Source organism: Gavialis gangeticus, unplaced genomic scaffold (genome assembly GCF_001723915.1).
Source record: "Gavialis gangeticus isolate Ggan-Ray unplaced genomic scaffold, GavGan_comp1, whole genome shotgun sequence".
In the NCBI taxonomy this organism is placed as follows: Eukaryota; Metazoa; Chordata; order Crocodylia; family Gavialidae; genus Gavialis; species Gavialis gangeticus.
Genome location: NW_017729033.1, coordinates 3,664,219 through 3,680,863, shown reverse-complemented (window position 1 = coordinate 3,680,863; position 16,645 = coordinate 3,664,219). Strand labels below are relative to the sequence as shown.

Here is a 16,645-nt window from a genome sequence, read left to right as displayed (position 1 = left end):
ATTAAAACAGATCGTCACCACAGCCATCTTAGAAATTGTTTTGTCTTTGTCGGGCTTTAGTCACTTCCTTAAGAGATTTTTTTTTTTTTTGCATTTCCAAAGGACAATTCTTAAAGACAGTAGATTTTTTCGCTATTTGCACACCGCTGTGATAATGAGTGGAACCATGCTGGTGTTTGGAGGAAATACACACAACGACACATCGATGAGCCATGGTGCAAAGTGCTTTTCTTCAGATTTTATGGCGTATGATATTGGTAAGTCCCTGCAAAAAATATGTCTTATGGAGATTCAAAGAGAAAGCCGCCTTCACAAAGACTCGTTTACATATTGCTTATGGTGTATCAAATGCAACTAAGCATACTTCAGAAGAGTGCTTAAGCAGGAGAGAAAGATTACTTTTACTCTACATTACAAAGCAAATGAGCTGGATACTGGTAGTGCAGTGATTTGTAGACAAATACAACGGCAGTTGTGCGGTCAATAGCTTGCATACAACCACAGACATTAAAAACCCATTTTTGAGCATAAGGGATATATAGTTTTAACATCTCTTCCAAAAGACTCGCTGGGTATTTTTAAATGCTCTCTGCATACTGCGATTTAACGTTGTGACGGATACAAATGCTGGATGTCGGTAGGAGCTTAACACACAGACAGCGTATTTCAGTTAGTTAAACTTCTGGCTGAAAGCAAGGTCTTCTGAGTACGTATCCTGCTGCGATGATTTGTCATCTTTATTGGTTAATGTGTACACTTCGTAAGTGTAAATGTCTCAGTAAGTGCTATTGCTTAATCAAGCCAAATGACCAGGTTTTATTTCAAAAGGGGCAGACTTTGGTGACTTCAGCCAGCCAGAAGAGGGCAGCATGTATCTGTGAATGTGTAGTCCAGAGTCTACTGAATAAAAAAAGAAAAGGTGCATAAACACCCAGAAAATTTCTATTTCAGGAGAACATTCCCCTCTTAACCTTTAATATTAAAGTGCAAAATAGACTTTATCTACTAAAATTCCTTGAACAAAGAGACCCCACCAGCTTCCCTGAAACAGTTACGTGAACTTGAAATCTTGATGGAATGATTATCCATACCGATTTTACTCATAGCTTGTCTATTTATATATGATCTCATAGTCATTTGAACAGCCGTGTCTATTTGGACCCCGCCTGTGTCCCACATATACCATCTTACTCTCTAAAAAGATGTTATGAAGACCATTGTGTACAAAATCCATGCACAGTTTCTTTTCCCTTTTGTGAGCAAGAGACAAAACCCTGTAGTATTTGTGCTTCTTACCAAGAACTAGTTCTGATATGAATATCAAAGCTTTGTAGTTAGGCGTTCTTTGCATTTGGCTGTTTTTTGTTAGGTCAGAGTAATAATAAGTTTGCTTTTTTAAGCCTGGGGTTATTGTTGATCCAGAGCCCTTCCACTCCTGCACAAGGTTATCTCACATTTTGTCAATTCATCTCTGTACTCATAGAAAGGACATAACATAAGTCACCTGCTTTTATGATTTTCCTGTTAGGCCAGTGAGTGAGTGGCATGTTTTCTGTTAGCAGTGCCTTGGCAGAAGGGCATGCTATAGTTAAGGTCACCATACATCCTGGTTTGGTTGGGACAGTCCTGGATTTTGTATTCCGATCCCTGCCAGTTGGTGAAAATTAAAACAGAAGTCCCAAAATCACAGGGGTAGCATGGAGCACAGTCTGGCAGGGAGGTGGAGCAACATGGTATGTCAGGCGGGCAGGTGGTGCCTGCCTCAGCACACTGACTTGGAAGGAGGGAAGAGAAGGGGGCAGGCAAGGTCCTGGATTTCCTTGCATAATATGGAAACTGCAAGAGGTCGCAAACACACTGGGGCAGCCATGACACCTCCTAGTAGAACTGCAGCTCCTATCCAGCTCATACTCTATGGCCTCTCCCTCTAGTTTGCTTTCCTGCCATGCCTTGATCTTACTATTAAAGAATGATTAAGGGAGGATACCAGCAGGCTTCAGAGTGAGCCTCAATCCTCATAGTTTCTCTCCTGACTTGACTAGGCCTCTGTAGGGCACCTGTGGCCTGAGGGGCAAGTTGCGTGGCTCCTCTTCCTCCCCTACACCATGCCCCAAGCCTTGTGCGTGTTACAATAATGTTGTTCTCTCTGTTGCAGCCTCAGCCTTCGCAGCCTCCAGGCACTAATGGGACCTCCAGAACCACTCCTTAGAGTCCCAGCCAAACCACCAGAGTAAACACTAACAAAACTATAAGCCCCTGAGCTATAATAGAAACACAACAACATCTGAAATAGCTCTCTCTGCCCTTTTAAGAGGACAAACATTTTTTCAGCTCCTCATGGGTGTATCTTCCCACCCAGGGCTATTCCCTAACCTATACACCTGGCCCTCTTGGACCTTATAGTGGGCACCCCGACCCTCTGAAGTTAACAAAACCAAGGCCACTTCTCTGTAAAAAGCCTACTCTTCCTTAACCCAGGAAACCTGTCTCAATTCCCAGGTCTCCAGAGTCACCCAGTATAAACCAGTTTCCTTCAGCGTAACACTGCTGCCCTGTAGTCAGGAGCTCCTCCTTGCATGGTGGCTGGGGAGCGACTACCTGCCTGGTCCAGGCTCTGGGATTATAGCTCCAGCCGGAGCCCTTCCAGTCAGGTGAGCCTCTCATTAGCTCCCCTCTGCCACCTGCAAGAAGCCTCTTAGGCAAGCAGCCTGCACCTCCAAGTGCCCTGTTACAGTCACCTTAGCTATAGTGCATTCTTCTACCCCTAAGGCAGCCTTCAAAGGGCGCAGAAGACCAGTGAAACATGTTTGAAGCTCTTCCTTGTATAATGTTTCACGCAAGACCAGCCAGGCCATCTGGAAAGGTTCTGACCCATGTATCAATTAGTCGGGGGGGTTATCCAACTTTTTGCATCACTCCTGGAATACTCTCTGCATCAGCCACACCAGCAGTGATCCTAGGGCAGTGTTTCCCAAACTTTTGAAACTGGGGGTACACTGGATTAGAGTTGGCAACACATTTCACTCTTACATACATAATATGCCTTTTTGTGGGGGCGGTGTTTGCATGCCACGTGTGAGTGGGCCTGTATTATGCACATGTGGGCATGCACATGCAGGGTATATATGAGGGGCACAGTATATGCACATGCATACATACACACTGTGTAAGACTTACGTAGTAGTGCCCAACATTTTGGCCATACAGGCTGGATAAGTGGTGCCTGATCCTGCTGTGGTGCCAGCACAAGTGGGGCCTGATCCAACTGCATGGAGCTTGCAGCTGCAGCTTGCAGAAATTTTTCTCCATGCAAGGGAGCAATAGCAGTGTAAATTTGCCACCTCTCCTCCACTGCCAAATATCCAGACTCACAGGGAGCCCTTTGGGCTGGAACTAATACTGATGAAATACCAGTCTTCTCGGCACGCTTCTGTCACACTTGTGGCATACTTTTTGGGAATCGCTGTTTTAGGGAGAGCCTGCCAAGAGGACCTCTCCATGGACCAGAGCTTGTCCTCATGCTCCCAAACAACAGGGATGGAAGCCTTCCTCCAAGACAAACTTCCAGCGGTCTTAGGGTTTGGGTCCCTTTCCAAATCCTTGCTTCTGAAGCCAACACTGATAACTGCCTCTAAAGAGGACAGCTGCCACCAGCACTAAAGAAGCCTATGTTAGTTTGCTACTGATCACCTTGGATACCTAGCACAATGTCTCCATAGTATTTGGGACCTGACACTATTAGCCTGCTGAAATATTCAGCTCAACCAGTCTTGGGACTGCTAGACCCTCAGGTGGAGATCGAAGAATCTCACTTCACTGCTTAAAACATGTTCCCTTTCTTACCAGTACTTGTGTGCCAACTAATGGCTCAGTCGCTTCAGGCATGTGGTCTGCCAGTCATCACCTGCAGTGCTTGGACTATCTGGACTTATCCCTCAGGTTGATATGGACACAGTCAAGAGTGACATGGATGATGAATATCTCTGAGCAGGGACATATCTTCTCCAGCCATGGTGTAAGGGCTCAGTGTTCTCAAACACGTTTTTACCTCTAGGTCGGGGAGCCCTTCCTAGCGTGGGACGTCAGCTTGATGGGGATGGGATTGCCTGTTTGAACTTCTAGCTAAGATGGTCTCTGACTTTCCTATTGATCGGAAAACCTCCTGTCTCCTCGTTCCCCCTTCCTCCTCCTCTCCCAGCAACTTTCATCCCGGAGGTGACCTCATGCTTCCCCGGTGTCTGAGTTAGGTGTAAACTCTGACAAGGTACTTCTGAAGTCCTAGCAGAGTGCGAGATGTGGTACCCCTACCTTGTCTGAAATGAGAGGGCATGGGTGCAGCTCCATTTGGACTTCAGTAAGTTTTTCACCTTTTCAGTTATTTTCTAACGTCCACGTAGTCATTCTCATTCGCCCATCAATGATGTGATGATTTTCATCACTCCAAAATACAAAAGAAAATAAATCTGCCATATTTGCCCTATTAAAAACTCAGTTATCATGCCAAATTTGGTGCTGTGTATTTTCATAGCCCATAGATTCCATTTAATTTGATATCTTTAATAGAATCTACATGTTGTAAACCTAAGGTTGGCTTAACTTTATAAGTCTGGATGGAAAGAATTCTTTGTAGTTTTAATATCATTAGTTTTTCTTTTCTTTTTTTTAAGTTTCTTCCAGTGCTTGATCTTCTGTTAAGGATGGGAAAGAAGCTTAGAAAGCAAAACATTCCAAGACTTCTAACAAACTAGAAAAATATATGTCTTGGCTTAATACACTCACAATTTGCAGAAATAGAAAAAAAGAATGCAAATTGTGGTCCGATTTTTACTGAAGTCACCTTAAAAAAAAATTTAAACTGTGCGTCTGTCCTTGTGAGTAGCATTGCAGTAAGTTAATTTCCGTAACATCAAGTAAACCGTTTTTTGTTTTGTTTTTTTTAAATTGCGAAGCAACAATTTGCTAGATTATTAAAGTCACCTAATAAAGCTCCATAGATTTCATTTCCAAACACCCTCTATTTTAAAAATCCCTTGAGAGGACTATTGTGGTATCACATCTTTTATCCTACAGTTCCTCAAATAAAATTGGTAAAGAAATAATAGGATTGTATCTGTGTATATATCCTCTGTGTAGCCTATTTAATATTGCTTTAAAGCTGTGGATTCGTTTTTCGGAGATTTCAGCCTGTGACACACTATAGCTTGCTCTTGTATTGAGAGCTTGTTGATATGCCAGTGCTGTTTAGATCTTTTTCTTTTGTAGCGGATTCACTTTTTCCCCCCATTAATTGCACAGAATTTTTTACAACTACCTCCGGAACGCCGACGTCTCGCATGTTCCCTTTTACTTTGCTAAGGTAAAGTGGGATAAATTGGACTGACTTATTCTGCTTTTTTCCCCCCCCTTTGATTGCACAGTGGGTTCTGTTTCTTCAGTTGTTTCTTCATAATGCCTAAAGGAAGAAATTACCTGAAAAACCAAACTGACAAAAATGAAGCAGCACTCATAAATGCTATGCTATTAGAAAACGATGGAATAATCATGCTCTGTACTTATAAAACAAACTAACCAAGAATCCTTAAGCTATAATATGCTAAAAAAATATTTCAAAGCATGAAGTCTGCCCCTGCTAATGTACTCTTGACAAAAAACCAAAAAAAAAGATGGAAGAAACTTTTCACTCTTGCAACTGATAGTTTCAAATGGATATATTAGCTTTTACTTTTGCCTTGACATGCTGTATAGTGAGTGTCACTGAATGGTCTTTTAAAGAGCTGTCACGTTTCAGTCTAGTGGCGACTGCATCTTGGCGATGGGTAAAATGGTTCCTGCAGTGTTGTTAATGGGCTTTGGGATCTTTCAGGAAGAAATGTGCTACGTAAGTGTCAGTTGTTAATTATGCCAGAGGAATTTTTCTGAAATGAGCTTTGCTTAATCCTAGCTTGTGATCACTGGTCGATTCTTCCTCGTCCTGATCTCCATCATGATGTCAACAGATTTGGCCATTCAGCTGTCCTACACAACGGGTAAGACTGCAAACCCTTTGCATGTGCATGGTGTACTTCAGTGAACCTGAGTCCGAACACATGTATGTATGAAAGGTCATTTCTCTGTGACCTTGGCTCTGGTCACGGCTTCAACTTCTGCCTCTGTGTCCCAAATCTAATGCTCACTTGTCACCTGCTTGCTCGCACTCTCTCCAGCTTGTTTTTATTTTTAGCTGCATCTGGCATCTCCTCTTTGATTAAACTGGACTGTCACCATCTAATCTCTGCAACTTAATCACTCTAAAATTGAATTTCTCACATTCCCTTATAATCCCTTTCCTCTTTCCTATTTCCATTGACAGCTCTATCATCTTTATCTCCAAAATTGTATGCTCACTGTGCTGTCTCTTTTTCTGAGACTTCCATCCACATCTGAGTTATCCCATCTTGCTTATTGTAGCTTCTGTTTCTGACCTCTTTTCTCCCTCCCAGCTACAAAATGTACATTATTAAGGTGCATGTGTACCTGGACTCATAGTTTCTAGGGTCGGGAGGGACCTGAGTAGATCATCTAGTCCAACCCCCTGCCATGGCAGGAAAGAGTACTGGGGTCAAATGACCCCAGCAAGGTGTTCATCTAACCTCCTCTTAAAAACCCCCAGGGTAGGACTCCATGCCATTGTTTTTGTTACACTTTCATTTTAATGTTTTGAGTTCAGTGCAGTTTTTCCTTATATTGCTTTCGGGTCTGTGGAAGTGAGCTTGGGCCTACTTTAGTTTTAAGTGAAAATTCCAAAAAGTCTCTGGTTTTTGGATCTCTAGCCCTCTCTGCTGGTATTTTGTCTTAAAACCTGATACGTTATTTAAGTCAGAGGTGTAAGCCAGACATCTAGCGTCTGCTGACTTTCAATGGAGTTGCATTTTTGAACTGTTTTCTGTGTTTTCAAAAACCTCACTAAATCAGCATCAGTGTTTGTTAAACACAGCCTCAAAGGGTCCACTTTTAAGGGGTTTAAGCCTACACTTGCATGCTTTCCTGAATTGGGAACACGGTAGGATGAAAGAAATGGACTTTCCCCAACCACTGAGTTCTGTTAGTTTCTTTATCCTTACTGTTTTTATTAAATCATTATATTTCATGTTAGACATCATATGGAATATATATCACACATCAAATATTATAATTAAAAATCTTGAAAGCATAGTTGAATATTTGGATAAACACCTGAATATACAATCTAAAATTATTGGTAGCAATGAGAAGATATGTTATTACTGATGTGCCTAAAACACAGACACATCCCTGCCTTAAGGAACCCAAAAAATGTTCCATTTCAGCTGACAGACTGACTCTTTGAATGTTCAGATGCCAAGGAGCACAGAATAATTATTTTTGTCGTGTCACTGTAGCTCCCACGTTTGTATTGTTGTGAGGCACTGTCAAGCCTTGCTTCAATGGCAGAAGATAACCTTTCCTGCATCACAACTTCTCTTGGTTGGGAGGCAGGAGGGGTTTATCTCTGATTCTAGAAAGAGGATGATGTGATGCTGGTTGACTTGCAAGCCATGGATTGAGATTCACCGAACTAAAGGAAATCTGAGTTGTCACTTTCTTTTTAACATTTTCTTTAACCAAAAGTTGGTTGTTTTTTTTTTTACTTAGATTTATGCACATGTCCATATACTCCAGGTGTCCTGTATCATTACCAAGGACAAGGACTAAGCTGTGGCTGCATGCAGCTTATAAAGAGACTGGAATGCTTACATGTAACATTTACTTCTCTCCTTTTTGTTTAGCACTATGTATATATATGGAGGTTTCAATAGCCTTCTTCTGAGTGACATCTTGAGGTTCACACCAGAAAGCTGTGAAGCTTATGACAGTAGGACGTCTTGCTCAAGAGCAGGCCCTGGAGTCAGGTGTGTTTGGAATACCAGCTCTTCTCAGTGTGTCCCATGGGAAATGGCAACTATAGCGCAACAACAGAAGGTTTTTGAAGACTGCCCTCCCAAGCTAGGTAGGCATTACCTGTTTTTCCTTTCCCAAGTGTTTGTTTGAAATTCCCTTCCTTTTTCTGTCGTCTAAAACAGCCAAAGTTGGGGTCTGTGGGCCAGGGCTCTGTATATTCTGTATAGCAGACTAATCTATACGTGTACTGCAGACTGTGCCGAAACTCTTCACTTAACTTTCAAAACTGTATTTTCTGCTTGGAAATATTCAGCATTTCATGACTGGCATAAGCAAACAAGTAGAAATGCAGGACGTGGTCCTCGAAGAGAGACTTTTTAATGTGTTCAGCAAGTGAAAGGCAAAGTTGAAGTCAAAAGCAAACTACTTTAACTATGCAGAAGATACAGTTATAGATTGTTAATATAGAGCTTTTTGTGGCTTAGACTTTGTTCTAATAAAAAAGGGGAACTGTTCAATTTAAGTGGGTACAATAAAACCAGACACCCAGGTAGCAAGGTCTGCTCAGCATTATGGGAAAGGAGGGGATGTTAAAAGCTTAGCTTTTCTCCTTTAAACCTTTATCAGGTTCTTTTCTGTTGGGTCCAGGTCCTTTTGAAAGAGTTTGCATTTACCATGCTCTCAGTCCTCAAGGTTATCTGGCCAACAGGATTGAAGTTGGGATAATTGCTCCATAGAAAGTCACTTGGGGGGGACCACCAGTTCTATGGCAAGCACTGTTAGGGAAAAAGGGGGGAAGAGGGTGTGTAGTGGTGGTGGGAAGGGTTCTAGTCTTTTTTTGAATCTTAGAGGTAACAGGAGATCTGCCTTTTACAGCTGAAGACATCAGCTGATAGTTGCTTTAATTTATTTCAGCGTAGGTCAGGGCCTGTAGATACCCTTCATTGGGCAAAGTTATGCCGATCGTATTTAGGGACCTGCTTCAATTGTGGTTTCATGGAAATTGCAAAAAACAGCAATCTCCATGATTGCTACGAAAAATGGCACTGGCTGCAATTTCCCAGGAAATCATCCAGAAAAAAAACCTTAATCCAAATAAAATGCTGGCTTCCCAATAGGAGCCCGTGGTCCTCCTTGCGTCTGTGCCCTGGCATTGGCTGGCGGGGGGCATGAAGGACAGCAGCTGAGATGGTGGTTGCCCCTTTGTGCCTTTCTGTTGATCAGCACCAGGGGGTGGGGCCACACAAGGGGCAGCCCATAGTCAAGATGGTGGCTGTAACTTCTTCCTTCCTCCCCCTGGGGCCTCTCTGCCAATCAACATGGAGGGGCGAGGCCTCTCTGGCAGTCAGCGCCAAGGGGTGGGGCCACTGTGAAATGATGGCAAAATATGCTCTTTGGGCTGTGACCAAGCTGCAAAAATTGCATTCTCTTGCCATGAGTTAAGTAGGTCCCTAATCATATTTAATTATGGGCCCCTCATATGAAGCTTTTCAACTCTGAGCTAGCAAGCAGTTTATCCTACATCTCCGCCAGCTGCAAGTTTGTTTTTTTCTGAAACATGCTTTGTACTAGACAACATCCTTTAATTATTTTAAAGCCACTGATTTAGAGGGACATTAGTTTGATGAGCTCTTAATGGGCAATAAACTTCTCTATAGGCAGAGGAGATAATAGGGAAGAAACATGAATTAGAAGTGGTAAAGTTTGTGGGAAAATATTCCAAGTTATGAAGAGCCAGGTGTCAAAAAAATGGATCTGCAGTGGCTCATCCTTATTCCCTGTTTGAAGTCTACCCTATCGTTTGTGTGTTCATTGATTTGTGTTTGTATATAGCTCGTTTGCCCATGCAACTGGGGGGTTTTGTGCCTTTAATTGCACGTGCATTTTTGTGACAGTCAAATCCCAAAAAGATTCGACAGCAGAAATAAATGGAATAACTCAGATGACTTGGAAGTAAGAATCCAGTGTTGTTGATAACTAGTTGGTAACAGGAAATCTATAGATACAGTTGCTGGTTGTATCATATGCTATGTGTAAGCATGTTCTTAAAACTGTCTGGAAATGCCTGTTTTTGATCATGCAGGTTTTTTTCCTTAATATTTGTAGACCATGAAAAATGTGATCAGAATACAGACTGTTATAGCTGTACGGCCAACACAAACAACTGTCAGTGGTGCAATGATCAGTGCATCTCAGGGCATAGCAACTGCACAGAAGACCAGGTAAAGGCATTTTCAGGTTCACCCTAAAATATTAATCTGGCTCCGAAGCTTCAAAATTCAGGGAAGTCCTTCTCAGTGTCACAGTTTCTCTTGTTTGTGTTCCTATCATGTAAATACCAGTTCTCCACTAAAATCTAATTTTTCTTACTTTCTCTTTTCTGGTGGGGCAGGGCTTTTTGTGGGACCCTGGATCATATTGTGCTTCCACTTCCTAAGTAGCACACGTCTTAAAGAGACCAGGAAGAAGTGGGGAAGGTGCAAGGATGGGTAATACCCAATGAACATTGAGGATTCCAGTAATAGTTTAAGAAAGAAAAAGCAAGTCCACTTGTCACGTCCTCGTAAGTCAGGTGGCAGGATTGAGTCTCTGAGGGACTTGAGCACAGTGGGGGAAGTGTGTAGGTGTACTGGTTGAGCAGGGTATTCTAAACAAGTAATTCGTCCCAGTCAATTTGCAGTCTTTTTTTAACCTCTAGTAAACCTCAGCACTTGATAGACTTAATCATTTGCCTCTTCTGTGAAGATCGTGGTGGTTCTGGAGAGGTGATGGAAGATCCATCCTTGGAGGTTTTCAAAACCTGGGTAGACAAAGCCTTGGCTGGGATGATGTAGCTGGGGCTGGTCCTGCTTTGAGCAGGGAGTTGGACTAGATGTGACCTCCTGAGCTCCCTACCAACTCTCACGTTTTATTATTCTGTGCTTCTTGTGTGCATTGTGTAGCCGTGTAAGAGAAAAGCTTAACTGTGCTGTCTTTCAGGTTCCCATTACTGCCTATGACAACTGCCCCAAGGATAACCCTTCCTATTACTGCAACAAAAAGACAAGTTGTAAAAGCTGTGCGATGGACCAGAACTGTCAATGGGAGCCCCGCAATCAAGAGTGTATAGCTTTACCTGGTATGTATGCTCAACACTGGCATCTGTATGCATTCGTTGCTTTTGCACCTCAAAATCGATAGTACCTCCTGCAGATGAGGATGAAGTATGGCAATACCATTGATGTAACGTACTTAAGCTTCTGTCAGGCTTTTTGTCTTGGTTGTGCACACCATTCAGATTAAAAAAACTAGAACATCACAAAATAAACGTGGCCTGCGGTAACCACTTGCTAAATTAGAGTTGTGAAAGGGGCATCGCCACCTTGCTGGGATGTTTCTAGCGGGAGCTCCACAGGGAATTGGTCCTTGGCCTTGCCTTACCTACAACTTTTGTCTGTGAGCTTTAAGGAAAAACTTCACTGACTTAATGTTTTGCATGTGGTACAAAGCCTGAGGAGGGGAAGATAACAAAGCGAATAGGAATCTTGAGTAGGAAAGTTTCAACTTACCTTTTCTTTGGCCTGCGAGAGGCTGACACTGGAATACAATATCCAGTTCTAACATCTTCCTTCCAGGAAGTACGTTGGAAGTGTGGGGAGGTTTCAGAGCAGAGACCCACGAATGACTGGATTATTGGAAAGTACGCTGCAGTGTAAGAAACTCGGGAAGTTCAATCCGCTTAGCTAATCAAAGATGGTTTTTCGGGGTGAGGGTGGTAGTAACCTGTGATTTACTATTGCTGTCATGGGTGAGATGACTGTATATTAATTATCAGTGAAATGCTTCTACTTGTGTTTTCCTTTCTCTCTCTCATTTGAAAGAAGGGTTTCTGTTTTATATTAAAATCCGTTCCAAATTTAGTCAGGGTGCAGTAACCAAAAGGGTAAATTGTCCCATGTGAGAATGATCTTGTTCACCCATTTGGTGTCAAGAGTATGCTGTAAAATAATAAGTGTTATCAGTTTTCTTACATGGACATCTGTCTGTCTTGTGAGGCAATAGATTTGTGTTGGGTGAGGCATCAGCTCGTTGAACATCTGCAGAGCCCATTTCTTGAACGGCCGTCGCTTCTGCTCATATCACAGCTGAAGTTTTGTATTTAACTAACCTAAATGCGGTGCAGAGGTCTTCCTGCATGTTGGGCTTTTCTTTCTTCAGCCGCCTTCATTCCATGCTTAATAGACTTGTTCCAAGTGATTCGATACTTAGCAGCTTTCTCCCAGTTGTTTGGCTCCGTGTTCATTGCCTTTGTGTTTTTCTTGCAAGTTTTCTTAGCATTTTCTTAACAGCTATGTTTGCTCCCATAGCTGGATGAAGTAGAGCAATCAGTAGACAGTCTAAAATTAATTAATATTTTATTACTTAGCTATGACAACAGTCCTTTTTTGTCACCTGTATTGTTAAATTTGATTTTATTGTGAGCCTTGTGATATTTTGGCACTTCTATTTAAAGCCTAAATTCTTGGGTGCGTGAGACTATGAGAATCTTAAATTTCATTTAAAGAATACAGTTCCTGGCCTTTATAATTGTGGGAGGAGGCTCAGCTATGACTTGGGTCAGACCTAAAGATTTCAAAACCAGAAGGCAGGTAAAAGAACACAAATAGGAGTAGTATTTTTTTTTTCTTATTTTAAAGACTATCAAATGATTTGAGTGCTCTGACTCAGACTTTAAACCTTTGAATTGGCAGTGCTCCATCCAACCCCTTTTCCTTTTTTTGGCTGAGAGAGCACAGAGACACAAACCTTGCACTGAAATGTTATGCTTTAATTTCCTTGGAAACTGATGCATGTTGCTTTGTTATAAATTAGAGGTGAATTTTAGACTCACAGACAATGAGGGTTGGGAGAGGGACCTCAGAAGGTCCCATCTAGTCCAACCCCTTGCTCCAAGCAGGACCAGCCCCAACTACATCATCCCAGCCAAGGCTTTGTCTAGATAGGTCTTCAAAACCTCCAAGGATGGAGAGTCCACAATCTATTTGGGTAATGTTTTTCAGTGTTTTACGACTCTCCTTGTGAGAAAATTCTTCCTAATATCTAGCCTAAACTTCCCTTGGTGCAGCATATTGAACTAAAAGCTAGAGGTAGTTCCCATAATTTCCAATAATACCCTCTTCCATCCATAATTTTGCTCCTAACAAGCTGCTCCTCTTCCCGAAGCCTTTCTTGATGCATACTTTGCAGCATGGCATGTAGGCAAGGAAACCCAAGCTCTTTTGGAGCGGCGGTATCAGTTCAACACTGATGGCCCTTTGCAGATGGAGCCTTCATCACTTCACCCGCAAGTGTTCTCTTTACCTGGGCAACTCATGTTTTCTGTCTCTTGTTTTGTCACTTTTCCGTAGAAAATATCTGTGGAGCAAACTGGCATTTGGTGGGCAATTCCTGTTTGAAAATCACTAACACCAAAGAGAACTATGACCATGCTAAACTGGCCTGCAGGACTCATAATGCTCTCCTGGCTTCTCTCACTACCCAGAAGAAGGTAGAATTTGTTCTAAAGGAGCTGGTGAAGATGCAGTCTTCGGTGAGTGCTACATCTTAGTATCCTCTGAGTAATTTGTGCTCTGACTTATTAGTGCTCTGACTTGGTATCCTCTGAGTAATTAGTGCTCTGACTGGAGAAGAATGCTTGCTTATGGGATTGTGTGCTTTGTACCAAAATAGCCTCTTAACTCAAAGGGCCTGGGTTTTCTTTTGAAAACTAACATATCCCATAGCAGCTTTTGAAGTGTGTTAACTGAAGAAAATGTAAATGGGAGAGATAAATATAAATGCACGTGGTGCCTCCATGCTATTGCTTGGTATAAAAAAGCCTTGTGCATATTTCTGATGCTGATACATGCCTGCGACATGAAGGTGAGTGGTTCTTGCGTGCCTGTACACAACACCCTATAAATGAAGGGCCCTTTGGGGCACTGTTTACATTTTCATGTAAAGCATTTAAATGATTCTTTCTATTGGGAAAAATGGCTGTTTTTCTAAATGGCAGCTTCTTACCTGGCGAACCTTCTTGGTGTATTCACGTTAAAGCGAATACACTTTAAAGTGTGGACCTCGTTGCCACGACTTTTTGTGCCAGTTGACCATCTCAGGTTCAGAAAGGGGTTGGACAGTTTCTTGAAGGAAAGGTTCGTCAGGGAGTTTGGGATACAGTCTCAGAATCAGGCTTCCTAGACCTTAAATGCTGGAAGCTGCAAGTGGGAGAGGAAGAGAGTCATACTCCCCCTTTCAGTGTCTGCTGTCAGCCACTGTGACACAGGATACTGGGCAGGATGGACCAGTAAATGGCAGTTCTTACACTCTTAGTGACAAAAGCATGTTGTCCTTGCTAATTTTATTGGACCAGTGTACTTAAAGGAGAGTGAGTTGGAATCTCTTCCTTTTCTGTCTGCTACACTGATGCAAAGACTTTAAAAGAAAGTTGCTTGGGTGGTGCTAAGGCTCTAGCAAATTGAATGGCCCCACACAGGTTAATCAAGAGCCCTACATAGCTTTTCTGAATCATTGCTACCAATGAATCCAAACTTATGGAAGAGGTGATACCTTGTATTAGACCAACTAGATATGTACAAACAAATTATTTTATATATTTGGAAGCTTTCAAGCACACACACCCTTCATCAGGCAGAAGAGAGAGCAGAGATTGTAAAAGTTCTCCTAGGGTAGAAATGAAAATTCATATTTCACAGGAGAGCTGAAGGTGTGGTAAAATCTTCTGTTTGGAATAGTTCGTTTTGCCCCGGTTAGCCATGGAGAACAGTTGCAAAAATCTTTTTACCTCAAAGTTGATGAACTTTCATTTTTACCTAGGAGAACTTGTTACATTCTTTGCTCTCTTCTATGCCTGATGAAGGGTGAGCATGCCTGAAAGCTTGCAAATAAATTTAAATAATTTGTTTGCAAGTAGCTAGTTGGTCTAATGAAAAATATCACCTCTTCCACAAGTTTTTCATTCCCTTTGCCTCTAGTCCAGTACGGCTGTGACCTGCAATGAGAGCATAAAGAAAACTCCTAGTTCTGAGGCCACTCTGTTCAGAGCTAGCAGTCACGGAAATGTGTTTATTTGTAAACTGAAGACGTTTGCTATGGGGAAAAATTCCACATTTATGTGTACAAATGTGGAACGTAATACCATTGTTACGGATTCTTCAGAGCAGAAACGTACTGCAAAATGCTGAAGGGAAATGTTATATTAGTGTATTGAAACCAGAGTGTTTACTTTCTTTTTTTCCTTCCGTTCCCATTGTGATGTTAAAATGAAACAGCTCAACAGTCACAGGCATTAGGGTGTGCTTCATTTTATTGACACAATGTAAGGTGTCTTTTATACAAGATTACATATTAAAAGAAATCTTTTGTAAGGCACTGGAGAAAAATAGACGATTTTATTAAAAATAGGTAGTTTTAAAACTTGCAAGGCCTTTGGATACCCTAGTGGTTAAGTACAGTGTACATTCCTAGATCAGCTTGATCATCACTATCGTAAGTTCTCTAAGAGCATCTGAATATATAAACATGGGTCGTTCCCTCATAATGAACTGTTGATGGAAATGGTCGTAAAACCTAAACAGACTTTAATTTTTTTTTTAAAGAGTCATTTGGTTTTAGTTTATATTATGCATTGTATTCCACCAGCGTTTGTAATTTCCAAAAAATACCTTGGTAAGAAGCCAGGCTACATCTCCTGTGCACTCTGACTTGCAGTAATATGCCACTTTCACACTGGCACTGACCTTTGGCGGATGAGCCTGCGCTTGCCAATAAACCACAGAGCAGCTGCAACTTATCTGTTCTTGTACACTTTGTCTGAAAATATGCAACTTCCTTTCTTTTCCTGGCCATACCGTCTACACACATTGCTTCATTAGTTGTACGTTTAAGTTAAACATAAATAACATTTTTTTTGAAGTTGGTAGATTGCCTCCTGAGGGCTACTGATAAGAGTTACACTACAAAGGCTTTACTTGTACATCACCATCAGGCCTTCATGGAGATGCATCTTATACCAGCAAAAAGAGATCTCCTTAGAAAATACCAGGGCTCTTCTGGTGCTATAAGCTGCATCTATAGGGGGTAAGGGTTACCAGTATAGTTCTTTCTGTTAAATATTTGATTGCTTTTTTTCTCTGACCTTTCAGTTGAGAGAGATGCCAGGAAATTTCTGTAGTGTTCACTGTTTGCTTTGTTTACCATATTTACTTGAATTAAAGTTGAGCTCGGCCCCCACCCCCATTCAGCAAAGCAGGGGATGGGGGGAAGGGAAGCCCCTTATCTTGAATTGGTGTATAAAGTGGAGGGTGGGGGATAGGTGGCTGCTGCAGCTCCAACTTTGGGTCAGGTCTAGAGAGAGAGCTACAGCAGTGGTCTGCCCCCCAGTAGTCTTGCCCCCCTCCCACTGGCTGCTTAGTGTTAGGCACATTTCCAGCTCCATTTCCTCCAGGGCACTGAGCACATACAAGCTCCAGCCCCTGCCCTGTCCCAGAGCAGCAGCAGGGGCTGTGGGGAGCAGGTGGGGGGCAGAGACTATGGGGGGGTAAGGAGCCATGTGGAGCAGGCGGTGGGCAGAGGCTGCAGTGGGGCAGTGGGTGCAGATGGCGGAGGCAAAGGCAGCACCAGGCAGGGGCAGGCTGTAGGTGGTACAAGGGGTGGGAAGACAAGTGTTGGGGGCTGCCTGCTCTGCTGACTCTGCAGTGGGGGGGGGGGG

The 16,645-nt window shown here is 42.4% G+C and overlaps 1 protein-coding gene across 1 annotated transcript in view; it reads left to right on the top strand.

The window, feature by feature from the left end:
• Window positions 1–16,645, top strand: part of ATRN (attractin) — a 246,227-nt gene that overhangs the window by 59,854 nt on the left and 169,728 nt on the right. The window contains exons 10-15 of the mRNA XM_019525801.1: window positions 103–257; window positions 5,942–6,026; window positions 7,785–8,005; window positions 10,003–10,118; window positions 10,876–11,014; window positions 13,284–13,465. Coding sequence (XP_019381346.1) covers window positions 103–257; window positions 5,942–6,026; window positions 7,785–8,005; window positions 10,003–10,118; window positions 10,876–11,014; window positions 13,284–13,465 — 898 coding nt within the window. The remainder of the gene's footprint in view (window positions 1–102; window positions 258–5,941; window positions 6,027–7,784; window positions 8,006–10,002; window positions 10,119–10,875; window positions 11,015–13,283; window positions 13,466–16,645) is intronic.